Consider the following 27,956-nt stretch of genomic DNA (forward strand, 5'->3'; position numbering starts at 1 on the left):
ATTCTCTGTCTCCCTTTCTCTCTCTCTGTCCTTCCCCTGCTCTTTCTCTCAAAATAAATTAACTTAAAAAAAAAAAAAAAAAAGGAAATGACAGCCCCTACCCCAGAGGGCTGAGCACCTGACATACACAATGCCCAGCCCACAGCAAGGGATGGATAGAGGTTGGCCCTCAATATTAATAAACACCCCGAAGTGTTATCAGTGTTACAAGAAGAGTGTGTCCAGGGTGTGGTGGGGGCCACCAGGAGTTCTCTCTGATGCAGATCTCCAGAGATGAAGCATGCCCCAGGCGGCCAGCGCCGGGCTCACGTGTAAGGCTTTACAGAACACACAAATGACACCGGGATCATACGTGACTGGGTTTGGGAAACACAAGCCACCCGGTCTGCTGACACAGCCCTTCTTGCCAGCCACGGGCTCTTAAATCTCTCCCTGCAGACACTCGCTCGGACACGTGCACAGTCACTCACCCAAGCATCTCCCACTCTGTGGTGTGAATGATCTTTAATAGAAACTCTCCTGTTTCTGTCTGTCCCTCTCTCCAGAGGCATCGGGACAGGGTGATTCACTGCAGCGTGCGGACATGTCACTCCCTCCCCCCACGCAGAGGATGGAGCTTTGGCATCGATGCCTTTCCTGTCTCCCAGGGGGGGTTTCTGAGTCATCATCTCCAGGGGACAACATTCTGCTCCCACGACAGGAGCCACGGAGGAAGGGGCTTCGGCAGTCCTGGGGGCAGGGAGGGGGCGTGAATCTGATCCGGTCTCTGTGTCTGCTGGGAGCAGAAGTCCTGGGCTGCAGCTCTGCCCGGGAGAAGCTCCAGGGCTCCCTTCTCACACCTAGAGCACCTCTGGGCAGCCGGTTAAGCCCTTGTTCTGCTCAAGTCCCGCCCCATGGAAGAAGCAGACAAAGAGGACTGGGTATGTCAGGAAGATGGGTGGGAAAGGGCAAGTTGCCACAAAGCAATGAACATGCACTGCTGACTACGGGGCGCCTCCCTGGGCTGGGTCCAGAGCACCAGGAAAGCCCCAGCCAAGGAGGTGTGTTCTGCCTCTGGCTCGCGGCCAAATCCCTCCGATGGTGGCTCCAAGAGCAATGGAGGTCAAGAGCGTGGAGGCTGGTCCAGGTTCCCTGGGGCCCCGACACCCCAGAGTGCTGCCCGGCAGTGGTTGTTGGCAAAGAGGAAGAGGTCCGAGGTGGCTGGCCTGGCCAATTAGGGATCGACGAAGGACACGGCGATGTAGCGGGTGCCCCTGGTGGTGGGGAGCCCCTCGTGGTAGTGCGTGAGTCGCCCGGGGTGCATGAGGGTCCAGCCTTTCCGTGGGGCTCGGATGGAGCAGTTGTAGCGCAGGAACCGACAGCCCCCGCCCTGGGATACAGGAAGCGTCAGTTCTCCCACGGGAAGCTGGGCCCTTCCCCCGCCGCCCTATCCCCCACCTGAGCCACTGCAGCCCAGTGTCCGCAGCCCAGTCTGCCAGGGATGCCTTGTAGAGTGACAGCCACAGCTGCCTAAGGAGGACACTCAACTCAGCAAAGACAGAGGGAGCGAGAGCACTGACCTTGAGTCAGGCAGCCCTGGGCAAAGGTTGGCTACATGCTTTACTAACCCAGGCCTCAGTTTCCCCTCCCAGGAAACAGGCATGAACCTCACAGGGTCATGAGAATTAAGTGAGATGATCCAGGTAAGAGCTCAGGGCCAGGTTTCTCAACCTCAGCACTATGGACATTTGTGGGCAGAAAACCCGTTTTTTAAACTGTGGTAAAATGCATGTAACTGAAACTTTACCATCATAAACATTTTTTAAGTACATGGTTCTGGTGGTACTTTCTCTTGTGGGGGGGCTGCCCTGGGCACCCCTGGCCTCTACTCACTAGATGCCAGTAGCACCGCCACAGCTGTGACAACCAAAAATGTCCCCAGGGGGTGGGGGGACAAAACCATCCCCTAGGTGAACCCCTGATACATGGTACACTCTCAAAAAAATTAGAGGATGCTTGTGTGGGTGTCCTTCACTGTGGCCAGCCCAGGACTGAGTCCCCAAAATGCTTAGAAAATAGCAGCTTAAAAAAAAAAAAGAGGGGCGCCTGGGTGACTCAGCCAGTTGAGTGTCCAACTTTGGCTCAGGTCATGATCTCATGGTTTGCGAGTTCGAGCCCCACGTTGGGCTTTGCGCTGATACTGTGAATCCTGCTTTGGATTCTCTGTTTCCCTCTCTCTCTGCCCCTGCCCTGCTGTCTCTCTCTCTCTCTCTCTCTCTCAAAAATAAATAAACAGAAAAAAATTTAAAAAAAATAGCAGCTTAAGGAATGAGTGAATGAACAATGAATGAATGACTGAATGACTCCCTAGCTGAGCACACCTAGAGGCCTCCCTTGGGACCTTGAGGCCCCCAGAGCTGTCCCCTCTCCACCCCACGTCCTCCTGGTTTCCCCAGCTCTCCCCTCCAACCACCAGCCTGAGCCCCACACCCAGACTGAGCCCGTCCTGCCATTTCCAAGGCAGCCTCTTCCTTCTGAGACTGATGGAAACCCTAATCTCCTTATCACCAACAGCTATCAGGCCTGGAGTACTTACTGCGGGTTCCTATAGGCAACCACCTGAATGAGCTCAGGGAACTGTCACAGCAGTTCTGTGGAGGGCCCTCTACATTTTTCCAGCCAAGATAGGAGGAAACTGAGAGCCTAAGAAACATGTCTGAGGCCACAGAGCTGGTGAGTAGGTAGGCAGGTGCCGGTTTACGCAGTCTGACTTCTGACCTCCCGTGCCCACGCTCCACTGTGTCTGAAGTCCTTTCCCTCACAGACCTGGCACCCTCTCTCTCTCTCTGGTTCTTGGGCACTGGGCCCCACAGGCCCCGCAGCCCCAACCACCCCGTGAGCAGCTCACCTCGTAATCCACGCCGACCCGGTTCAGGGCGATGTTGATGGTGAAGGTGGAGGCGTCGTGGTGCGGCATGAGGGACGGCTGCTCATCTGGCTTGTAGCGGACAACAAAGGCCAGGTCGAACTGGGCCTGTGTCAAGGGGGTGGGAAAGAGAAGCGGCTGGACAGAAGCCGCTGAAGAGCAGGAGAGGCAGGGGTGCAGAGGAGGGGCCCCTCACGCAGTCTTTGGGATGCTGGCTCCCTGAGGGCAGGTTTGTTCAACGCCGTGTTCCCCCGTGCCTGGCACAGGGAAGGCTTTCAATAAAGATGTGCAGAGAGGGGAAAGGACAGAAGGAAGGGAAGGAAGAGAAGGGAAGGGAGGGGAGAGGAGGGGAGGGAAGTTAGGGCAGAAGGAAGGCAGCTCATCCTTACAACCCTTTATGGCAACTATGCAGGCTGCTGATTCGTCCGTCAAGGGCAGTGCCCAGGCAGTCAAAGCAGGGGTCTGGAGAAAGCCTTGTGCGTGAGGCGGTGATCAAGGGAGGGAAGGAGCGCAAAGGCAAAGGGGCAGTCAACAGGTACTCAGTGGGGAGCTAAAGGGAAATTGAGAGAGGAGTGAGTATGCTGGCCAGTGAGCCGGGGGCTTGTCTGCAAGCTGGGCAGAGGCATCCTTGAGGCAGGATTTAAGGACACGAAGGAAGGAGTCAGAGGAGTGATGTCACAGGCTGGAGGCAAGATGGGCTGCCCCTACCCTGGACTCTTCCAGAGGCGCTCCCACCATGGGAGGAGACTTCACTCCCACCTGGAGACCAAACATTCAGGCCTCTCCCGCAGGCTGGGACCACTCTCTCTCCTTCCCCCCACTCTCCTCTCCCTAGCCACTCCCCTCATATCCCCTCCCTGGCTACATCCCAGGCACACCCACCCTGGTATAATAGCCTGGGTAGAGCTTCTCGGTCATGGGGGCGATGTACTCCACCAGGAACTTGTGCCATTCCCGCTCGAAGCTGATCTGGTTCATGTGGATGTCGATGGTTGGTACGTTTTCGTAGCCACCCTGGATGCGGTTGTCCTGGAAGTGACCAAGGCGAGCGTGGTAAGCAGAATTCTAAGACGGCCGCCTGGTGTGTGGACTGCCCAACCGCCCCCATCCCACCTGTAAACACGATGGGATGAGGTTAGGGCAGAGGGCAAAGCGAACGGGCTCTGCAGATGTCACTGAGGTAACAAGTCAGTTGACTTTGGGTTGATCACACGGGAGAGTGCCCCGGGCGTGCCTTTAAATGAGCATCTTGGGGCACCTGGGTGGCTCAGTCGGTTAAGCGGCCGACTTCGGCTCAGGTCATGATCTCACGGTCCGTGAGTTCGAGCCCCGCGTCGGGCTCTGTGCTGACAGCTCAGAGCCTGGAGCCTGTTTCAGATTCTGTGTCTCCCTCTCTCTGACCCTCCCTCGTTCATGCTCTGTCTCTCTCTGTCTCAAAAATAAATAAACGTTAAAAAAAAAAAATTAAATGAGCATCTTGAAGAGAGAGACTCTCCCGCTGGCCTGGAGGAAGCACGGGAATGAATTCTGCCACAGGAGCTTGGATTAGGACCCCGAGCCTCACCTGAGACCCCAACCCTGGCCGCCCCTCGACTGCAGCCTCGAGAGACCCCTGAGCAGAGGACCCGGCTGAACCACATGTGGACTCCTAGAAACCCGGAGATGATACGTGGGTGTTGTTTTATGCTGTTGAGGCTTCGTGGTGATTTGCTACACCGCAGAAAAAACCAGGTGCAGAGGGTCACAGGTTGGCTCAGGCATTAGAGTCCCAGCACTGACCTGGTCCCGGGAGCACAAAGGCTGGCCAGACCCCAGAAAGCATGGGCTATGCCCGTTCCTGGCCTCCGAAGATGATCTCACCACCAAAGCACGTGGATGAGGCTGGTAATCGGAACCACTGGTTACTCCAGCTGCCAGGTCAAAGGTTAGCCAGGCTCTGAGGCACACAGGCCCAGGGCCTCATGTGCCTTTAAAAATGCCCCCTGAACTTTCTAAGATGAGTACAGGTACGGGATTCCTCTTCCAGGGAACCACACAGCCTCTCAATCCAATATGCTACTTGCTTCTGCTGTCTGGTGAATGTGGCCTTAACGTCCCTAATTCTTCCTCATCCCACACTTGCGTGTTCCTCCCCCATTACACACCCAATCTGGTAAAGGAAGCTAAATCATTCTAATAACAAACCAGGAACTGGAAATCTAGAATGTGAGATTAAGGCAGCTCAGAGTCACCTAGCGGTCATGGCAGCCTGGGGACCCATACTCCAACCCATTTCTTCAATCCCCTACTCCTCAGTGCCAGAGCACCCCCCGAAAGAGTCCCAGAGAGAGGGGTGCCTGGGCGGTTCAGTCGGTTAAGCGGCGGACTTCGGTTCGGGTCACGATCGCACGGTTTGTGGGTTCGAGGCCCGCATCGGGCTCTGTGCTGTCAGCACAGAGCCCACTTCAGATCCTCTGGCCCCCTTTCTCTCTGCCCCTCCTCTGCTCATTCTCTCTCTCTAAATAGATAAATAAACTTAAAACAAACAAGCAAACAAAGTCCCAGAGAGGTTGGCCAGCTTGCCAGGAAAAGAGCCCAGAGGGCAGGCTCCCCCACATTTCCCAGCCCAGGCACCTGGGCCCCCACCTTGTTATCTCCCAGAGACCACTGGCCATAGTGTTCCATCTCCTCCACCAGCTCGTCACAGGCCGTCTCCGTGAAGATGGGGAACCAGTAGACATCTGGGCAGGGCTGGGAAGGGCGGGGACGGAGGGGAGGACTCAGTCACACGGGTCCGGGTGGCACCGCTGCCTCTTCCCCCACCTCCCCCACCCCCCTGTGGAACCCGCCACAGGCAGGGCCCCTCAAGTGGCCCAGGCCCTTCCCCATACCCTGGTCCATGAGCTGCTAAAGGGGGAAGGAAACTGAGCTCAGAGCTGGTCTTTCTCAGCCAAGGTCACAGAACTACCGGGGCAGAGCCAGGAAGGGAATGTGCGTACAGAGGGAGGACAGCCCAGCAGGCTTCGGGGCAAATAGAGAAGCACTGTTTCTTGCTACTGGCCCATGGCCCACGGTTGAGACCACATTTGGGGACATTTTCCTCTTCCTCGCCTGGGCCAGGAGAGCAACCCAAGGTCCTGAGGCCCCTGCAGACTCCAGCTGGGAAGTACCGACAGGAGGAAGGACCAGCCCACTGCCCAGGCTCTTGCCCAAGTGCTTCCAGAGCCTCCCCTTCTCTCCTGGGGCAGCTGATTGCCTTCCTCTGCCCTCCATCCCCCTCAGCAGGTGCAGGGTGTGAATCCAGTACCTTTGTCCCCAGAGGCGCCCAGTCCTTACCATCTCTAGCAGCTTCCCTGCCAGGGCCTTGGTGTAGTTCTCGTGGATGTACTTCTCCTTCCAGTCCTGGGGTGGGGGGAGGGGAGTCGGTTGGGGTCCTCAGGCCTGGCCCGGGCCAGCTGGGGCTCCAATGCGGGTGAATGTGTGCATGCCTGGGGGAGGGGGTACGCACCAGGCCCACCGGGTGCAGGTGTATGACGTGGGCACACAGTATGCCTGCAGGAGCTGGTGTCTTCATGGGTACCTACACGTGTGTGCATGTGTGTGCAGGTCTGCGTACAGGTATGTGCATGTGCCCAAGTCAGCCATAAGCTCACAATGTCTAGGAACGCCGTCACCACTTTCTCCTCCTCTGAGCTTCTCGACACCCTCAGAAGTGAGCGAGGCTCAGACAGTATACCCATTTTAGAGCTAAGATAACTGAGACCCCAAAGGTCGAGCGGCTCAACTAAGTCACAGCTGAGGGTCCACAGACCCAGGCCTGACTCCTGGTCTCCCCTCCACTAGATGGCGCTGCCTCTCCAGAGCCCGCTTCTCCCAGCCCAAACCCTGCCCCACACGGTCCCTGGGGTGGAGGAAGGCAGGTGGCAGGTAGCCCTCAGAGCCCCAGCCCTTCTCAGGCTGAGCAGGAGTCCCCTTACACCACTGGCTCGCTGGGGTCCCTTCCTCTCCCTCCCCTGCCCATCCACCCAGGACCTCACCTCGGGGTTGCTGAACACCTCCCAGAGGTCGTTGTGGAGGTGGCTGGTCTGGTAGCTGTCCAGGGAGAGCAGGTGGCCAAAGGTGTGCCGGTTGGTCAGGTACATGAACACATCCTGGGGAGAACAGGACGGATGGAAGAGAGCCCCTCTCCCCCACCAGTCCCAGGAGAGAGGGGCATGGCTGCAGCCTCCTCTGTCCATCAAGTTGGAGATCAGGGAACCAAGTGCGGGCACCCCATCTCGTCTCCCTAGCACCCGGCCAGGCCTGACATGGATACAATCAAGGAGGGCTTCCTGGAGGACTGAATGGGAATCAAAGAACCAATGTTGATGGTGTAGAAGCAAAGAATGGTGTCTGCTCCTGAAGTTCAGAGCACAGGAAGACACCATCATGCTGCCACATTTAAATAAAAATAACCACAGTCGGGGGCACCTGGGTGGCTCAGTCGGTTGAGCATACGACTTGGGCTCAGGTCATGATCTTACGGTTTGTGAGTTCAAGTCCCATATCGGGCTTGCTGCTGTCAGCCTATCAGCACAGAGCCCACTTTGGATCCTCTGTCCCGATCTCTGCCCTTCCCCGCTCACTCGCGCTCTCTCTCAAAACTAAATATTCTTAAAAAATAAAATAACCACAAAAACATATCGGGTGGGGCACAGGGAGAGGGCAAGGGCGTCTCTTTGGCACATTACTCTGTGCTGACAGCTCGGGGCCTGCTTGGGATTCTGTTTCCCTCTCTCTCTAATGTACTAAGGTACATCTAATGTACTCGGGGTACATTTAGGTGGAGAGTTTAGGGTTTTTTGGCTGTGTTGAAAATGTCAATGAAACAGACGGTGTGAAAACTGGGTCCACTAAAATGGTCCCCACGGACCCTAAGGACCAGCCCTCGTGCCTGATGCCCCGAGTGCCCCCCACCAGGCCCTGGCATCTCAGAAGCTCGAGGCCTAAGGCGGCAAGATCCAGACCACCTTCTCCATCAATGCCCCCCCCCCCCAACTGCCCAGCGCTGCCGACCTGCTGCCGGATATTGGCACAGAAGGCCATGTCGGGGTCCAGCTTGCTGTGGTGGAACAGGTCTGTCTGCAGCAGCTCAGCCCGCAGGGCACTGCCCTTGATCAGGTAGATGTTGGAGATGTAGGGCACGTTCCAGACGCCACTAAGGGTGAGAGAGGAAGATGGAGGCGGCTGCAGGCCGTCATAGGCTAGAGATCAGGGCCCCGGGGGAGGAGGCAGTCAGAGGCCGGGAGGGCACGAGAGTGCTGACTTGATTCCCCTACCCTGGGCACATGGGCTCAGAACAACTGCCGGGAAGTCCTTCCCTGTGTCTGACTGCAGTCTTCCCTGCTTTGGGTTTCGCAGGAATTCGAGGGCAACAGGGACGGGAATATTGGGGGAAGACGGGTGAGGGCGTTCCCATCCCGCAGGTACTCACACGCGCCGCCCCTGCACAATGTCCACATAGTCCTCGGAGCGGGCGTAGTAGCCATCTGCGCTCAGGGCCCCCCAGAAGTTCGACCACAGCCTCCCATGGCGGGTCATCAACGGGGCGATGACGTTCCTGAGGAAGGGGGCACCTCAGTGGGAGTCTCCCTGCCCACTGGGAGTTTGGGGCAGATCTAATTAGTGCGGGGAGGGGGGGGGAGGGGGGAGGAGTGCCCTTTCAACCCGCAAGTGGGGCCTGGAGGGGGGTGGGTTGGCCCATCTGGTTCGTGCTCCCTCCAACAGGGCAGCCGGGAGCGGAGGACAGGAGGGGCGGCTTGCAGCAGGGAGGAGGGAACATCTTGGACCAAGACAAGGTTGCCGGGCTGGGGCAGGCCCAGGGTGGGAGGTGAGGCCAGGGTGAAGGCGGAGAAGAAAGGCGTGGCGGGGGGCCGGGGGGGGGCCTGGAGCAGGGGCCCGGGCTTGGAGGGCCAGCCTGCCGCAGCCCACCCACAGCCTCACTTGTTCTGCTCGATCAGCAGGCGCAGGGTTTTAGGCTCCGTCAGGGCCACGTCAGCATCCACGCTGAAGTAGTAGGTGCAGCCACGGTCCTGTCGGCACAGATCCCTGCAGGTAGGGGTTCCGGGGTCAGCAGAGGGGTCCCAGGGTCCCAGAGCAGCGCTGCAGCCTTACTCTCCAGGCCTGCCCCCCTCTGTGACCACAGGGAACCAGCCAAAGGTCTTTAGAGGGGTCAGGCCAGCCCTGGTGCAGGTTGGGCCCAGCAGCCTTGACCCCGAGACCCAAACCCTGGGCTGTTAGGCTCTCAAGATGAATGCCCGGAGCTCAGCAACTGCTATCAAGTGCCCTGAAAACCCTCGGACTGGGGAGAACACGGCCCACAGACAGGTTCGTACACCGCCCAGGGCTAGGGGGTAAACCGGTTCTGCCCCTTCTGAAGTGTAGTTTGGTCACCCGTACCAAAAGCCTTACAAACTTATGCTCTTTTTGTTAATCTGGCCCAGGGCTCAGCAACGTACAGCCCATGCTCCAAATCCAGCCCACTGCCTGGTATCATTGTAGGTCGTGACCTAGGAATGGCTTCACGTTTCTGAATGGTTGGGGGAAACGAAAATCAGAAGGAGTCACATAAAAATCATATGAGGGGTGCCCGGGTGGCTTAGTTAGTTAAGTGTCTGAGGTCAGCTCAGGTCATGATCTCATGGCTCGTGAGTTCGAGGCCTGCGTCGGGCTCTGTGCTGATAGCTCAGAGCCTGGTGCCTGCTTCGGATTCTGTGTCTCCCTCTCTCTGCCCCTCCCCTGCTCATGTTCTGTCTCTCTCTAGCAAAAAATAAATAAACATTAAAAAAATTTATTTTCAGGAGCGCCTGGGTGGCTCAGTTGGTTAAGCATCCAGCTCTTGGTTTCGGCTCAGGTCATGATCTCATGGTTCAGGGGTTCAAGCCCCACATCGGGCTCTGTGCTAATGGCACGGAGCCTGCTTGGGATTCTGTCTCCCTCTCTCTCTGCCCCTCTCCTGCTCGCTCTCCGTCTACCTCTCTCTCAAAAATAAATAAATACACATTTTTTTAAAGGTTTTAAAAAAACTTATTTTTAAGTCGTATGAAATTCAAATTTCAGTGTTCGGAAGTAAAATTCGTGGGAGCACAGCCACGCCCAACTGTGCTACAACCTCAGGGTCAAGTGGGCGTGGCAGAAGAACCTTCCTGGAGGTTCCACAGCCTCGGATCTGGACTAATTCTTCCACAGTCAACAGGGATTACTTGTTTTAATAGTAAAGGCAAAATCAGAGATCGTCTCTCGAAACTGTCCTTGTTTACCTACTTCTGGCTTTCCAGTTCTTCCTCTTTCTCTGATTTGCTTCCTGTACCCAAATGACACTGCTCAGCCCTACCCAGGAGCCCCCAGGTTGGCAGGGCAGTGCCTATTTCCCCATTTGACAGATGGGAACACTGAGGCCCAGAGAGGGGCAGGAACTTGCTGGAGACCACACGCAGCCTTCTGAACTCCTCTGTCTCCTGGCCTGATGCCCCCTGACACCACGGCCCCCCTGCCCACTACCGTCAGCAGAGATGACCGTGGTGCCCCAGCCCCCAACTCACGCGCCCACGTTCCTGGCGTCGGCGTTTGCCACCCGAACCTCAGGGCCCACCAGTTTCACGGACTGGTACTCGCTGCCATGCTCTGCCAGGAACTGTTCCACCCGAGCCTTGTGGTGTTGCTCCTAGGGGTGGGGGATGGGAGGGTGAAGATGGGGACAGTGGTTCCACCCCAGGACCACAGCACCCCTGCTCCTGCAAGCCACTCCCCTTCATTCCTCGCACACTCTTGGCCATTGGCTTTCCTATCTCCAGACCTCTGCGCATGCCAGCCTTTCTGCCTGGAGTGCCCTTTCCCAGTCATCCCTGACCAGGCCAGGCCCACCAGCGTCTTAAGAGCCTCTGTCACTTGGACACCATCCCCGACCCCATATCCAGAGTCGTTGATTCTGCCAGTCTGGAGCGAGGCCCAGGGACCTGCTTCGCTACAAGTTGCTCTGCGTGATCCTTGGACTGCACTTTGAAAAACAACAGTCCATTCCCCAGGCTCCTTGCAGGGGGAAGCGGACAAATCCAAGATTTTTAGGATCAAACCCAGGATTCAGAGCGAAGCCCGGCTCTGCTACCATTAGTTGTGTGGCCTTGGACAAGCCACCTCACCTGCCTCAGCTTCCATTCCCTCCCTTGTGAAATGGGAGGGCAACTGAGCCTAAGTCCCAGGGTTCCTGTAAGGAGGCGACAATTCAGACCGGGCTCACAGGTCTTTAAAGACTGCCTGTGACAGTTTTCTTTTTCTGCACAAAAAATGAGAATTCACGTCTCCAGGGAAGCGGGGAGACTCCCAAGGGCAGGGCTGACACCCTTCTCCTGTTTCCACGTGGCACAGTTGAACTAATGTCTGTGACACAGGCAGAGCTGAGCCGAGCGTGCGGCCACAGGGCCCTGGGAGTGGGGTGCTGACTGTCAGGGCTGAAAGGTCTCAGAAAGGGGTGCTGCCGGATGAGAGAACATTACGGGAGACAAGAAGCCTTGAGAACAGAGAGAACTCGACGGCGTATCTGGCATCCCGGATGCCAGGGAAATGAGGTGGGACTTTATCCAGCTAGGAAGCGGGGGAGAGGGAAGGAGCTAGGAATACTGAACCTGGGCCTGCTCCCCACAAAGCAGCAGGCCTCAGGGCCCTCCTTGATTCCCCAGAGGGTACGCAGGGAATGAAAACCAGTTTGTCACCGAATCGAATCAGGAAGGACCGACTGAGGCAGGGAAACAATGACGATGATGACAGCTAGGAGCACCTGTCATGTGCCTGCCCTTCCCTCCTGTGTGTTCCCCGTGCCCACTTGTTTAACCCATGCAGCAATTCCACGAGGTCGGCACGATTCTAGCCCCATTGAATAGGTGAGAAAACTGAAGCACAGAGAGGTTGAGCAATGTCACACAGCCGATACAAGCAGTGGCCCTGGGATTCAAACCCGGCCAGTCTGACTCAAGTCAAGCCCAACGCCACTTCCATTTGGCCCAGACAGTGATGCCTCGGTTAGTTCCGGAGATGTCCCAGGCCACCCCGTGAGGCTGGGCCTTGACCCAAGCCTCATGGCGACCCCGCCAAGTGCCTGCTACTCACGTGGTTGTGAATGAAAAGCCGCATCTGTTTCCGGGGGTAGTGGAGGCGGAGGAGCCGCTGGAAGAACAGGGATAGGAACGGCGTGGGCTGTTCGATGAACACGCCGACCAGGACTGTGGGCAGAGCTTCATCCTGCACGGGGAGGGGGCGGCATGAGGGGCTGGCGATGTGGCCACCGGGCCACTGCCGAGCCCCTAGGGTGGCCTGAGGGACCCAGAGCCAGAGGCAGAGGCGTGCAGACTTAGCAGGAAAGGGGCCTGAGCCAGGGAGCTCCAGGCAGGATGTGCAGAGACAGGCAGAGGCAGGGACTGACAGGGAAGCAGAAGGAAGCGGGAGGAGGTGGGGGGGTCCCTGCTGGGCAGATCACGTGAGCCTAGACTTGGAGCCAGGCCTGCTGTCACACAGCTTGGCTGGCATGGGTCTGCAGCGAGCCATAAACAAGGGGTTCAGGGGGCGCCTGGGTGGCTGTGGGTTGAGCATCCAACTTTGGCACAGGTCATGATCTCACAGTTTGTCAGTTCGAGCCCCGTGTTGGGCTCTGTGCTGACAGCTCAGAGCCTGGAACCTGCATCAGATTCTGCGTCTCCCTCTTTCTCTGCCCTTCCTCGGCTCGTGCTCTATCTCTCTCTGTCTCTCAAAAATAAATGAACAAAAAAAATATATATATTTTTAGTATGAATAGATAAACATTTTAAAACAAAACAAAACAAAACAAAACAAAACAAAACAGGGGTGCCCAGGTGGCTCAGTCAATTTAGCGTCCAACTCTCTGTTTCAGCTCAGGTCATGATCTCACGGTTCACTGTCAGCACAGAGCCTGACTGGGATTCTCTCTCCCTCACTCTCTACCCCTCCCCCACTCATGCTTTCTCTCTCTCTCAAAATAAATAAACTTAAAAAACAAAAAAACGAAAAAAACGAGGAATAAGATCTGTGAGTGAGTGGAAGGCAGCTATAGGAGAGGAATCAAGCGGAAGGAACCAGAACTTTGGCATGGCCAGGGGCGTGTGCATGAACAGGAGCCATATGTAATCTCAGAAGGCTTCCAAGAGGAGGTGCCTGGGTGAGGAGGAAGAGGGAACCCCAGACGGGAAGGTTATCCCTTTACCTCCCACCAGAGACGACAGTCTCTTCCAGAGTCACTCAGCCTCCCCATCTGCGAGGACCAAGCGCCCCACGTCTGGCAGCCTTACCCCTATGCCCCTGAGGCTGCGCAGGCCCTCGTCACACACAGCGCAGCCTGTCTCGAAGGTCCAGAAGCGCGGGATGTAGTTGCCCAGGTAGTTCAGCTGCAGCTGTAGGGAGACGTGGGGTCGAGACGAGGGGTAGGGCTGGCCCCGCCCACCTGTAACCACTGAGTCACATCCCTCTCAGCCCCTGGTGTTCCCACACCCCGGCCCTCTAAGGGGACAGGAATGCGGCTTTATTTGGGGCAGGTTTTGGACAGAATGTTCTGGTGCCCTGAAGATCACCGAAGCTGCTCTGGGGGCCCAGGGAGGACTGGCAGCCTGATACACTTTTATCTCTGGATCTGCCAGAAGCTTGTAAAATGCAGACTGTTGCCTGCCCCCCACCCCAGAGAGTCCAACTGAGCAGCTCTGAGGTGGGGGCAGGAAGTCTGCTTTAATACCCTCCCCTTTCTCTCTGACATGGTGGGGGGAGTGGAGGGGGTCGGGGACCACACGTGAAGAAGTGTGCTGTGAGCCAGGGCTGGCTCCCCGGGGCATGTGAGGTCCAGCCCGCACCCCAGCTGCTTCTTAGCTCCAGAAGCGCAGGGACCAGTCTGTGCTGCTCATGACAGACTATGCCTTATGCCCTTCCTAAATGTTTGCTGAATGAAGAAACAAGTCTGCCCTGAGATGATGGGGTACCGATGACTTGGGGCAGCCCAGCTGTGGCCTGGATGGGGTCAGCAACCTCCTTTCTGTCCTGGGGTTCGGCAGGGATGAACATTACTGACCGTCACAGCAAGGAAACAAGTCACCATGCTGAACTCAGATGTGAGGACAGAGGCAGCCAGGGGGCAGCGGGGCCCAGCGGGGCGGCTCTGACCCCAAGGAGAAGCGGTGGGGTCACAGTGAGAGCAGAATTGAGCCTCTGCCCCTGCTCTCACTCTCCCCAGGGGCTGGGGCCTCTCCCTACCTTGGTGGGCCCATTGCCATGAATCAGGACCGGAAGGGTGTCATAGGCAAGGTTCCTCGCTCTCACGTGGCCCATTTCAAACTTGAGCACCACCTCATCTGGGGGTCAGAAAGCACAGAGACATCCAGTATCAGGTCTAGAGGCCAAGTTCAAGTCCTAGCTCCTGCTCAGGGCTTCTTCTGGGCTATTAACATCACTTCTTCGAGCCTCAAGTTTCCTCGTCTGTGAAATGGGGGTAAGAGCGGGAGGGCTCTGTGTTGGGCAAGCACTCAGCACCACTCCTGGCACATAATGAGCATAGAATCCACGGCAACCCCCAGTATTTATGGTGATTACTTATTCAAGCCAGAAGCAGGAGATGGGAGAAAACAAAGACCTGAAACATCCCAGCTAGAGAAGCTCCAGGGACAGAGCCTGGGGGCACCTGCTCCAACAAACGACAGACCTGGAGAGCAGCACTGAGAATGTGCCAGCCCCAGCGGAAGGCCTGAGCAAGGTGGGGGACAGGTCCTGTCCTGGTGGAGAGACTCCCTCGGGCAGGATCCTGACAGATCCTCTGACCCCATTAGACAGCAGGAGGTAGCAGCCCATCCAACAGTTACAAATGCAGAGGAGTCTTCTGTCAGAGGCCTGGGAAGACACTGGGGAGGGAGGCCCTCCGTGTGGGTGACCATGTGAAGGGGCCCCTCTGCGCAAGCGCCTGGCTCCCCCAAGAGATGCTCAGGACCCAGCTTCTTAGTCTAGGTTCCTGTGCTTCCAGAAGCCATAGGCAAAAGGGTATGGCTTTTCCTGCACCTTCCTGGGAAAGGACTCATCAGATTCTCAAAAAATAAGATTCCATTTATCCCATGAAATCACCAAGCAGCTATTGGGTCCAACTATCCTTTTCTTTTTTTTTTTCCAACTACTCTTTTCTTAAGATGTCCATCAGCTTCCTGTGCCAGCCACCTGGGAGGTGGGAGGGCAGCGAAGGAGAGGAAGCAGGAGCACCTATAAGAACCAGGGATGCAGGGCTGGGGACGGGTACCTACTGTGCACATCGCCCACCTGCTCCCAGGCTGAATTGCTGCCTCCTCCCCTGGTGTCCCGTAGGCTCTTTTTTTTTTTTTTTTTTTTTTTTTTTTTTTTTAATTTTTTTTTTCAACGTTTTTTTTTATTTATTTTTGGGACAGAGAGAGACAGAGCATGAACGGGGGAGGGTCAGAGAGAGAGGGAGACACAGAATCGGAAGCAGGCTCCAGGCTCTGAGCCGTCAGCACAGAGCCCGACGCGGGGCTCGAACTCACGGACCGTGAGATCATGACCTGAGCCGAAGTCGGACGCTTAACCGACTGAGCCACCCAGGCGCCCCTCCCGTAGGCTCTTAGACTGACCTCTTGGCCCTCCTTTCTCCACCCCCAGGGAAACACAGCTCTGCCCCAGGACATCCAGGTGGCCTCTGGGACCTGGGGATGGGGCAAGTGACCTCCTGGAACAATAGCCAGAGAGAAACCAGCCTCTTCTCCTCCTTGGGCTCAGGCCTTGCCTGGAATCCTCATCACCTTATTAATGACTCTCTTAGGATCCCTCTCCCCATGGGGGCCGCTCACCCAAGGCTCCATCCAGATTCTGGAAGATACGGCAGCGGTGGTCCAGGGTGATGTTGATCTGCTCCTGTAGGAAAGAGAGCACTGGGCTGCAGCAGGGACAGGCCCTGGTGGAGGATGGGGCTCCATCATGCCTTCCTACTTCTGCCCCTTCCTCCCCCCAACACCCGCTGTGCCCTGGCACACCAGGACAGCTCGGAGCCCTGTGATCTACTGGTCCAGTGGCTCTACTCACAGAGAACCAGGGACTTTCAGAATTAGAAGGCATCTAAGGCAACAGCTGGTTCAAGTATAACAATCACGATGACAACAAATGTTTTTCACTTTACTGTCAATCAATGATCTAAATACTACATAAGCATTAATTCATTTAATCCACACATCCTTTTTTTTAATCTTTAAAAATTTTTTAAAAATGTTTTTATTTATTTTTGAGACAGAGAGAGACAGAGCACGAGCAGGGGAGGGGCAGAGAGAGAGGGAGACACAGAATCCAAAGCAGGCTCCAGGCTCTGAGCTGTCAGCACAGAGCCCGACGCGGGGCTTGAACTCACGGACTGTGAGATCATGACCTGAGTCGCAGTCGGACGCTTAACCGACTGAGCCAACCAGGTGCCCCAATCCAAACAACATCCTTATGGGAAAGTCCCACCATCACCATATTTTACAAATTTAAAAAACAGGGCACAGAGAGGTTGGATAACTTGCCTAAAGTCACACAGCTAATAACTGATTAAGCTGGCATTTGAACCCCAGGAGCCCGGCCCTGAGGTCCCTGTTCACTGCACAGGGCTGCCTCTTCAAGATCCAGCTGTGTCTCATGGAGCCCTAGGCCAGGCCAACAAAGGCAAGTGGCATGCTAGGCCCAGTCCTCATCCCATAGAGAGGGAAGGGGACTCCCACAGAGTCCGCTTTTATGTTTTGGACCCTGGGCTTCTGCAAATGATGTCACCCGAGGCAAAGGGGAAGGAGGAGGAAAGACTGAATTAAAAAGATCAAGTTCATGTTTCTACCTCACAAGTCCAGCTGTTTCATTTCATTAGTTCGTGGATAATAAAAACTGAGGCCGAGAGGGGGAAGTGACTTACCCTAGGTCGCACAGCACCGCATGGATGGAGGTTATGGGGACAAGCAGGGAAGAATCCAGGAATCCTGACCCCCTCCACCCAAGGACTCTCTGAGTTTCCTGCCTGCCTGGAGGACACTGGCTAGTTTGGGGCGACACTGGTCCAGACCTGCCACCTTCAGTCCCTTCGATGACCCCTGCCTCCCTTAAGGCAGGCTTGGAGGTCATGGCACAGGTCTGGCCAAGACCTCTTCAGCCTCCAGAAACCTGCCCGCCCCCCCCAGGCAGGGTGGGGCAGGGGCAGCTCAGCCTGTCGGTTCCTTTCAGTACCATCACCCCCAAAAAGGAGGCTATGAACTCCTGTCTCGCTGACTTGAGTGTCCGTGAGGGTGAAGGCCCCCACTGTCTTCTTCGCAGCCGCATTCCTGCCCTGCACCTGACAGTGTCTCACATACAACAGGCGCTCAATAAATAGCCGCTGAGCACCTGAGTGAATCTGCGAATGAATAAGTGGGGGCTCAACCCACGGAGTCAGGGGGCACTGCTCCCACTATAGCATCAAGATCCAGCGTCAAGATCCCCCCGCCCTGCCCCTGTTCCTCAGCCCCACCCGCCGCCCCTTACCCTCTTCTCTGGGTCCAAGAAGATCTTGGTGTAAAAGAGCTGGTCACTGTCACCGTCCTGGCCCTCCCACTCGGCCACCAGTTTGCTGAGGCTGGGGGCATAACCGATGAAGCCTGCGGTTGGTGGGGGACACACAGAGACAGACACTTAGCTTCCGGCCTCTAAACCAGAAGCCTCTTCCCAGACTCTGCTTTCATTCATCTCCCACTCCTTTACCTCCTCTTAGAGGTCCTCCTGGATTGAAGGGAGGTAATGTCTGTAGGCTGAAAGCAACCTGCTAGTTCATGCCACTTGGTGACAAGTTCCCCCTGAGTTCACAGAGAAAGATCAATGGCATCCACTAACCTGAACCAAATCAGGTGCCGGGCACCACGTAGGTGGTGAATAAATGCATCAGACCAGGAGTCCCTGGAGAGCAGAGCTGGTAGGACATAGGCTTGGAGCCCCTTTTCTACAGTTATCTGGGAAACTTGGCCCAGAGAAAGGCAGAGGCTGGGCCAAGGTCACACAGTGCATGGGGGCTTAGAGGGAAAAGCCCACACAGCTCCTTGGCCACAGTGCAGACTGGAATGGAGAGAAAAGGGAGAAGGGGCCAGCCAGGGAGGGCTCCACCCCAGGGAACACCCCCAGCCTTGGGCCAGGACCAGGCCATCTAGACTGTGCTAACTCTCTCAGCCAATGGGGAGAAGTGGCTGCCGGAGACGAACCCCCTTCCGTGGCTGGACAGAAGAATCCAGAATAAAGTATGGATTTTACTCTCCATGCAATAAGAAGGCATTGAGTGATGCGTGTGGCTTTGCGCCTGGCTACTGGGTGGAGAGCGGACTGGAAGGGGTGAGGGCTGAGGCCGGCAGAGCAGGCAGGAGGCGACTGCAAATGGCCGGGAGCCAAGTGAGGCGGCAGCAGTGGGGGATGGACGCGAGGGCAGAGTCGAGACCTTTCAAAGTGGGAGTGGCGTCACCAGCCCGCTGACCGAGAGGCTGGGGGGGGGGGGGGGTGGGGAACCGAGGGAGGATATTTAGGGGTGGCTCTGGTTTTGATCTGTGCAGGTGGGTGGCTGTTCACAAGATGGGGAGGACTGCAGGGGGCAATATGTCCCGACGGCAGCGGATGGACCCCTCTGGAACCCGCCCAGCCCCACCGCGGCCTCCGCGCCCAGACTCCTCACCTCCAGAGCCCAGGAACCTCTTGCCATCGGACACTGCCGGGTACTTGGCCTCCAGCCTGCGGTCAGGGTAGATAAGCTCCTCGGCCGAGAAGACCACCTGGCTCCTGGCCTGCCGGAACTTCTTCAGGAGCTCTCGAGGCCCCGACGCAAATACCACGTCATAGCTGTGGCCAGAGCCGAGGAAAGTGGGGGCGAGGCAGAGGTGAGCAGGGGCTCATGAGGCCACCTTTCCCACGCCACCCCTGGGCCACGCCAGGGGAAACGGCTCTTCCCTGCTGTCTTTGGCCCAGCCCGTGGCGTTGCCACCCCGCCCTGGGCAGAGATGGTCCCCACCTCACACTCGAAGCATGGCTCACCCCACCTGGGCAGGGCCCCCTGCCCATCTCACCACCCCTGGGAATGGTCTTTTCTGGGCTCACAGGCCCCCTCAAACGGTAGGCAACCTTAGCTAGAGCGAGTCCCCCCTCCCCCCCGATATCCTGCAAGGGCTAGAATATTCTAGAATATTCTCTCTGGGCCCCACCCAGGAAGCCCCCAGCCACCTACCTGTCTGTGAAGAGAATGACCAGGTTCTCCTTGTCTGCGTGCTTCTCCAGAGCTTTCTTCAGCAGCCGAACCTTCAGCCCTCCACCTGATGACGCCCCCTTCTCCCCATTCCAGTCTTCCCCCAGGCCCAGCGCCTACAGAGAAAGGCCCTTTAATGTGGGCTTTTGGTACAGAACTATCTTGTCAGCCAAAACTCTACCTCTGCCTGAACAGTGAACATCTTTGCCTGTCTGTCCAGCACCTCCTCCCTCACCTGTGGGGAAACCATTCTACACCGTGTGTGAGGCTGACAGGGCTCTGGGGGTGGAGGTGGGGGTGATGTGACCACACCTGGCCAGTCAGTGTCCCATCCCTCCCCCAGCCACGGGTTTGGGCATGTGACCTAAGCATGGCCTGTCAGACTCTTCCCCGGGACTGTTCTGTCCCAACTACGGAAAGGCTGTCTAGTTCTGTCGAGGTTGAGAAGCTGAGGCATGTGGGTCTGTGACTGGTGGTCATCCTGCCACCATGTAGAGAGAGGATGCCTGCAAATGAAGGCCAAGGGAACCTGGAGATAGAAAGATAAAGCCCTAACCATGCAGCTCGAACCCCTAGATCCAGCTGTGCCTGAAGCAACCCTCTGCTTCAACCTGCATTCATGTGAGCTAATCCATTTTCTTTCCGGCTTAATGCCACTGGATTGCAAGCTGTGTAGGCAATGCCCTGGTCTGCCCTGTCATCATTCCAGCCCCAGTGCCTACCACTGTGCCTGACAGAAGGAGGCACTCAGCACACTCAGCTAAATACTGGAATGTCTCCCTGCAGGGCTTAGCCCCCATCCTGCACACAGAGGACACCAGAGGACAGCTCAGCCTCTGTTTCTTTAGAGCAGAGTTTATACAGGTAAGATCTCCAGACTACGGTCGTCTCAAAATCCCTTGGCGGGGGAGGGGGGAGGAGGGAATTGGTAAAATGCTGGTTCCCAGGCCCTGCCTTCTAAACCAGTCCTACTCCCCTAGCGTTAGCATCGCCCCATAGCCCTCCTGTCTCACTTTCCCCACATTCCCAACTCTGGCACCTCCCAGACTTTGCTTACATTCTCCCCTTCTTGCTTTTCCTAACTCATCCTCCTCTTTTGGGCTTCCAGAAGCTTTCCCTGTGGCCCCAATCAGTTCGGGAAGGGCAAAAACCCAGCTCCTGGACTCACCCGCTATCCCGCGGTTGTCCTGGCCCCTTCCCCCCACCGGGAGCCTCTTACCTGGATCTTGTAGTTGAAGAACTGGCCTGAACGCTTGAAGCGTCGGAACCCCTCAGTCTCCTTCGTGGCCACCGTGAGGACTAAGAGGTTGTCTATGGACAGAGGACGGCGTGGTGAGTGGGAATGGAGGGTGAGGAGAGGTGACAGGCAGGAGCAGGTCATTGTTCCTACATGTGTCAAATCCCCGCAGGATGTGCCCTCACGTCCACCCATTACAGACAAGGGCCCAGGGCCCGGGTAGGAAAGATGTACCGAAGGTCACTCAGCTGGTTAATGATAGAGCGGGGACAGAACCTGGGTCTCCTGGAATCTCCTCCAGGGTTCTGTCCCCCTGGGAACTGAATGGCACGACAGGAGGCGCCCAGAACAGAAGCGTCTGCACCTTGCACGGTGGGGCTGGGTTTCTCTGGATTTAGGGGGCTGTGGCCCCAACACGGGGGCGGAGGGAAGGGTTCGTCCTGAATGCCAAGCACCAGGGGGACCTCTCTAGCTGATGCTGGACATGAGCCCAGGGATGGCCACCTGCCTGCACCCAGGGCGCACACTGCTAATCCATCCCAACAGCCTTTCCTGCTGAGCCTCTCCGCCAACATGTGAGAACCTCTGAGTTGACCCTGAGTGGAAACGGACTTGAAATCCTCAGCTTTGGCCAGAATAGCTGTACTACCTTAATAAGAGACTTCTCTCAGGCTCTGTCGCGTGGCTTCACCTCTGCAATAGAACCTGCTGAGGGGCGCCTGGGTGGCTCCGTCGGATAAGCATGTGACTTAGGCTCAGGTCACCATCTCGCGGTCCACGAGTTCCAGCCCCGCGTCGGAATGCGTGCTGACCGCTCGGAGCCTGGAGCCTGCTTTGGATTCTGTGTCTCCCTCTCTCTCTCTGCCCCTCCCCAGCTTCTGCTCTCTCTCTCAAAAATAAATAAACATTAAAAAAAAAAAAAAAGGCTACCCAATTGATTCTGATTGCAATCAGAGTTAATCACCGACTTAAGGAAATCATGATTCATTAAAAAAAAAAAAAAAAAAAAACCTGCTGAAAACAGCTCCCCAGGGGGCATCTCTGGGAGCCCTGGGGAAGCCCCTTCCAGATCACAGTACGAAGGGGCACCTGGCTGGCTCAGTCAGTAGAGCATGCAACGCTTGATCTTGAAGTTATGAGTTGGAGCCCCACGCAGGGCATAGAGATGACTTAAAAAAACAAAACAACACAAAAAACAAACAAACGACAAACAGTACAGTGGTCAACCCTTTATCCACGGGAAATGCATTCCAAGACTCCCAGCGGATAGGACCGCTCCACAGATAGTACCAGACCCTATATACGCGATGTTTTTTCCTATGTGTATGTATCTACGATAAAATGTAATTATAAATGAGGTACAGTAAGGAATGAACAATAGCGAATAATATGATGGAACAATTATAACAACATACGGTAACAAGCATCATGTGGATGTGGCCTCTCGTGCTCACCCTCCTTGCGATGATGTGACATCTAAATGCCTACCCGACGAAACAGAGTGAGCTGAATGACACAGCACTGAGACATAGTTAGGCTGGAGGATCATCTGCTTCCGGACCCTGGTTGACCGTGAGTAACCGAGGCCGCGGGTAAGGGGAGGCTACTGTTACCCACTTCAGGGAATGCCAGACTCATTCAGTGAGATCGGGCCTGTAAAACCCTCGTTGGGTTTTACTAAGAGCTATGACTGGTGCTGATCAGTGAGAGGCAAACACCCTGCTTTGGCATTCAAGGCCCTCCCTGATCGGCCCAAGTGACGTACTCCTTCCCTCCATTGGGTGGACGAGATCTCCCCCAGCCAGGGGTCTCACCTTGCTGAGCTCCTCCCCTCCTGCCCCAGCTCCCTCTCTCTGTCCCCTTTCGCTAATCTTCCTCCAGGTCCCAGGGCCAGTGACAGTGACACCCCTTCCCTGCCACCACCTCTATGAAGCCTTCTGAGATTTGTCCTGACCTCTCTCCTGCCTTTAGAGGTAGGACACCCCCCCGCCCACCACTTATTACCGTTTCATGGGGTCCAGGACATAATGCTTTCCTGGGCGAACTGACCCACCAAGTGGCCAGGCCAACACAGGCAAGTAAGACCTTCCCATACACCCCCACCCCCCTAAAAACAAGAGAAGCCTGGGCTGAAAGAACAGAAGCGTATGGAAAGGGGAGGCCTCACCACCTGACCTTGGGGGCCAGGAAAGAGGGGTGCTGCTCCTCACACTTGAGGAGAGGCTCCCCCAGTTCTTGCCAGGATGGTTAAGTGTCCCTGCACCTCCCCCCCGCCACGCTCCCCCCCCCCCCCCGAGCGAGGAGAAGAGAGTGGCTGGCTCTGAGGCCCTCCTGTCCTTGGCAGGGAACGCTGGGACAGGGAGTGTCACATTTCACAGATGGACAAAGCCCGCATGTGTGTGTGTGTGTGTGTGTGTGTGTGTGTGTGTGTGTGTGTGTCTGTGTAAGTTAGTGGATCAGGGCTCCTGAAGACAGGCTGTGGTGGGAGGGGCTTGAGGGGGTAGGCATCTCAAGGCTCCTTTCCTGAGTCCCCTCTAGCAAAAGAACAGGTACCCGATGGCTAGCCTTTACCGAATACCTTTGGCACGCAGGACTCGGTTCTAAGCACTTTACTCTCCTGACTCCCCACTCTACAGTTAGAAACCTACGGCTCAGAGATGGTAACTTGCCCAAGGGAGCCAGGAAGTGGTAGCACCAGAAGTGGTCACAGAAGTCTGGACCCAGAGTCCCCTCTCTTAACCTCTGCATGCACTGCCCTGGCTTGGGGCAGTGACCAGCTGTCTGTCTCTCCATCTGTCTGAAAAAACCCTAGCTGAGGTCGAGGAGAAGGTCCCAGGCTATGCTGGACCCTCCCCACCCACCCAGCCTGTCTCTTCTCTGATTTCCAGGATGATCCCAGGTGCCCCATGGGGGCCTTAACAAATCTAGTAGCCGAGGACTCCAGAAGATCACCTGGTCCAGAGGGTCAACCTGCCTACATAGCAGCATCACAGGGAGCCTGTGAATTCCAGGACCAGAGGTCTGAGATGGGCCCAGGAGTCTGGATTTTTTCTACCCTTCCCAGGTGATTTCTGATGTTAGCCCATTGGGAAATTTCCGATCCGACCCATCCCCCGGTCCTGATCGGGGCTCCGATGCAGGGGTGCGGGGATGGGTCACAGCAAGAGAACTCAAGGCAGACCCCTCCCCCAAGGGACCCTGCCATTACCTCTCAATACCCCCCACCCCCACGCAAGCTGCCTCAGTGAACCCAACCTTTGCCCCATTCCCTTGCCTTGCCTGCACAATTCACTCCTCCTTCCTCTGAAGAGGCCCCAGTCCTCCAGGAAGCCCTCTTTCCTCTGCCCAGCAGGTGATGCACCAGTACAAACATGTTCCTTGTCCCTTTTGCCAGGCCAGGCTCCTGTCTTTATTCCTTGGCCTCCCTCCCCCTCCCTGGGGCTGGGACTGAGCGTGACTCAGGACGTCTGGTGTATACCGTCTGGCCTTAGGGAGCACGGTGGGCAGGTGACTCTAGTAAGCACTACCACCGGTTGAGCCCTTGCTAGAAGCCACATGCCACACAAAGTGTGTTACAGTCATCACATTTAACTATCGACATCCCATGTGGCAGGTGATAGTTCTACCCCTCCCTTCTATAGGCAGGAAACTGAGGCACAGAGAGTCCAAATGACCTGCCGCAGGTCACAGAATCTTGCCGGGAGAAGGGAATGAGCTGGAACTCCAAATGCCTGTGTTCTTAACCTCACCATTTCTCTGTCCAACATCCTGGAAGGCTGCAGACCGAATCCAGCATTTCCAGCCGCCCTCTCTCAGGCATCCCCAACGTGGACATTCGGCTCCAGTCACCCGGCAGGCAGCCAGGGCACAGGGCATGCCACAGGGTGTCAACGTGGAGGCTTCGGTATGGAGCACCAGGGCCCTGCCCCCCTGCTTTCTGGCCGGTCCGGCCGGCCCACCGGGGGCCAAAGCCAGGGTCCCCATGAGGCCTGCCACCCAGGGCTCTTGGCCCTCCAGACCTGCTGCCCAAAGTGCAGCACTGGTTTTCCCCGACAGGCAGGCTGTGATCCAGGATCAGAGGTGAGCAAAAGGCAGCAGGGCAGAGCGGCAGACGGACTGCTGGTGAGTAACTTAGCTTCTCTGTGCCTTTTATCTGTAAAATGGGGTCATAACAACAATAGTAGTACTTTCCTCCAGAGACTTTCGTGAGTACTGAATGAGCTAATGTCCGTGAAGTGCTTAGCATAGTACCTGGCTGCGGGTGCCACATGTCATAGGGAACGTCCCGAGAGAAGGGCATGTGTGTGGCCAGGTGCTGCCCCGGGGGTCAGGGATGCAGAGAAGCCACCTTGCTGAGAGCAAGAATGATGGGGACAGGCTGAGCCCGGGGGCCTGGGGGAATACAGATCCCTCTTTGGGGTCCAAAGAGAAGGCTGGGAACGCAAGATGGCTCTCCAGGCACGGTCATGACGCACCCAGTCTGCTCTCTGGGGAGGTGGGAATGAAGCTCCTCCCCATCCTCCGTGCTCCCCCCAGGCTTGAACGGAAGCCATAAACGGTGCGGCAGAATGGCAGGAGATGTACATTCCCAGTGCCCAGGAGCCCGGCGTGCCTCCCCTGGGTCTGAAGCCCTACTCCTTTCTGCCCCTTCAGTCCTCCTCGGACACTCCCTCCCCCCACACACATCCAGCTGGGCCCGCCTGACTCCTGGGACCTTTCCACTCCCTGCCTGGAACAGCATGACCCGGGACCCCCGCCCACGCCCTGTTGACTTCCCAGAGCCTTGGAACTTGGCGGCTGTCAGGCTCCAGGTGGGCCTTCCCTCTCCATGGCCAAACCGAGGCCTGCAGGGACAGGCGGGAGCCCAGGGAGAGAGCAGTGATCAGCTAGAAGTCTCTACAAAAGGGAGAAAGGACCAGGTCTATGGGAATTTGTTCGTTTGAATGTCGCTTTGTCGACCGTCTCTTTCTGTCTCCCACATTGGTCTGGGGGCTCCCCCAGCATAGGGCAATGTCTCCCTTCTCAAGCATAGGGCATTCTGGGAGCAGAGGGCTGTATCTCCCCCCATAACATTGGGTACCTACTGAGGTGAGCAGTTCTGGGCCCACCCACCGCTAAAACTGGGAACTCCCTAAAGTGGAAACCCCATCTTTCTCTCCATGTGCCAAATCCACGTGCGTGTGGGTACACGCTGCGAAGAGCGCCATTCCTGAACCTGCCCACTGGAACATTCCTCGGCAGCTGCCCCATCCCAGCCACCTGGCACCGACCGGGCACCCCAGCCCAACCAGGGGAAGGGAGGAGCTGGCCTCTCTGGGGGGTGCCGGAGCGTCCCCCACTCCGGACACCAATCAGTGGGCCTGCAGGACCAACTACCCTCCCACTCTGTCCTAGCCAACAGGCTGAGGGTCCCGCCTCAGTTGGGCCTGGGAGAGTTGAGCAGGCTCCTCCAGACAGCATCTCTGACCAACAGCACCCCACCCCCACCCCATCCAGACAGGGGTCGGCGGAGATGAGCAGCGGGTCTGAGTCCCAGTCAATGACCCCACCTCCAAGCACCTACCACGACCCGAGACCAGGTGTTTAACCTTTTGGGCCCTCAGTCTTCCTATCTGCAAAATGGGCTAATGATTCCTTACTTATTAAAAGGATCTGGATAGAGCAAGGGAAGAGAAGGGTCTCAACCTGAGAGGGGCTTGATATTAGCTCCATGTCTGGCAACCTGTTACCTCTTGTCCGTCAATCTACTATTTACTTACGATCTACAAGGTGCTCTGCCTGGATCATCTCAGTCACACACTCAATCCTGCACCTTTAATGGGACTCCCTTCTGTCTCCTCTGTCCCTTCCGGTCACCTGCCGGGGCCAGCGCGCCTGAAGCCTTGTCATCGATTTGGTCCCTGACTCACTTCTGTGGGCTTCACTGTGGGAGCAGGAGTTTTTTCTCCTTCAGTGGTCTGAGGCGGAGGGAGCCCACATCAGCAGAAGCAGGGGAAAGAGAGGCCCAGGAAACAAAGGCTATTATAGGGCGCCTAGCTCCTGGCCAGCGAGTGGACCCAGGCCACAGGCCTTTGGCACACACTATCAGCCCAGCCCTGTGCTCAGCACCTGCATCACGGGATTTTTTTGACCTGTGTTACTACCCTGCTGGGATACTCCAGGAAAGCAGGCGGTGCTGGGTCCGAGAAAGAAAATGCCGGTGTAGGCCAGGTATTGAGCTGAACCCTCACCAGGAGGCCTCATCTCCTGGAATCCTGGTCAGAGCACTAGGACTCAGGTACCACTGCCCCCACTTTGCAGGCTAGAACACCAAGCTTCATGGAGATTAGTCACCGCGGGCTTTACCGCTAGGAGATGTGTGGCCTCGGGCACAACCTGGCACAAAGGAGGTACTAAGAAACGGTGGTTCCCATCCCCTCCCCTGGTGAGGGTCTTCTATACCACCATCCTGCCTCCTCTGGCTCCCGGGTTCTCAGGAAGGAGGGCAGCCAAAACAGGGAACCGTGGTCGGGGTGGCCAGTTCAGCTCTGCTTTGCTGGGATTGCCCACAGGCTATGCTCTCCTCCGGGCTCGCAGATGTTCAGCAGGCAGCCCTGGAGGTGACCCAAGGAGCGGTGGGGAAGACACTAGCACCTACTCAGAACGATGGGGCACACTCTGAAACCTGCCCTGGGGATGTAGAGGGAACCCTAGACACGGAGTCCAGTGGGTCTAGAACCAACCACTCCAAGACTGGACAATCCTGGGTAGTCACTGCACCTGTCTGAGCCTCAGTTTCCCCAGGTGCAACCTGGAGAGAGTTAAGACCCACCCAGCAGGCGCCCCGCAGACCACAGAGGACTGATATGACAGCGTAAATGGCTCTGCCACGTGAGCCACCCCCTCCTCTCCCCACCCCAGTGGCTGTGATGCCTACGGTCTCTGAGCCCGGCTCGGAAACCAGGCACCCCTGGGTGTCAATCCTGGTTCCAAGGCCCCCAAGCTGTGTGATCTTGGGCAAGTGAGCCGACTCCAGAACCTTACATAGTGTGCCCCTCTGGAAAAGGGGGTAATAGAAGAGCTCGCTTCCGCAGGTTGAGATCAGCTTAACCGATAGCTGGCTGATAACAAGTGCTCCCTAAACAGTAGCCATTGGTATTACTGTCATGAGAGCTATTATGATTTGGATGGACCTCGGCTGTCCCTCCCCTCCCGGCTGCACGGACTTGGGAACCGCAGCGCCAACAGAGGAAGTGATTTGTCCGAGTCACCAGCGAGTCAGTGGCCAAACGGCCAGAACCCGGATCCCCTCGGAAGCCCAGGCCTCCCGTGCAGCCCAGACCAGCCTCTCGGGCCCCGGGCCCGGCCCGCGCGCTCACCCTCCGGCTTGGCGTCGCCCTTCGCTTCGGCCAGGAGCAGCCAGCCCAGCGGGGCCAGGAGCAGCAGCGGCCGCATGGCCAGGGTCTGGGGACGTCCGGCCGTTCCCGCCGCGCTCGCAGTCTGGAAACTTCGCGACGGGGCCCGCGGTCCGGCTGCCACGCACGGAGCCCGCCCCGGGGGCGGTG

At 56.8% G+C, this 27,956-nt stretch overlaps 1 protein-coding gene across 1 annotated transcript; it reads right to left on the minus strand.

Annotated features, from left to right (window-relative positions):
- Positions 1 to 487: 487 nt before the first annotated feature.
- PLOD1 (procollagen-lysine,2-oxoglutarate 5-dioxygenase 1) lies at positions 488 to 27,951 on the minus strand. The gene is made up of 19 exons (XM_060625263.3): positions 27,771 to 27,951; positions 20,395 to 20,486; positions 19,158 to 19,291; positions 18,612 to 18,775; positions 17,444 to 17,556; positions 15,757 to 15,820; positions 14,168 to 14,265; positions 13,219 to 13,320; positions 12,026 to 12,157; positions 10,465 to 10,586; positions 8,867 to 8,971; positions 8,358 to 8,483; positions 7,940 to 8,081; positions 6,922 to 7,035; positions 6,221 to 6,286; positions 5,531 to 5,635; positions 3,788 to 3,934; positions 2,888 to 3,013; positions 488 to 1,369 (listed from the first exon to the last, which is right to left on the minus strand). The coding sequence occupies exons 1-19, from the start codon at positions 27,844 to 27,846 to the stop codon at positions 1,214 to 1,216; spliced, it is 2,184 nt and encodes a 727-aa protein (XP_060481246.2). The 5' UTR covers positions 27,847 to 27,951; the 3' UTR covers positions 488 to 1,213.
- Between the last annotated feature and the right edge of the window lie 5 nt (positions 27,952 to 27,956).

This window comes from Panthera onca, chromosome C1, assembly GCF_046562875.1.
Source record: "Panthera onca isolate mPanOnc1 chromosome C1, mPanOnc1 haplotype 2, whole genome shotgun sequence".
Taxonomy (NCBI): Eukaryota; Metazoa; Chordata; class Mammalia; order Carnivora; family Felidae; genus Panthera; species Panthera onca.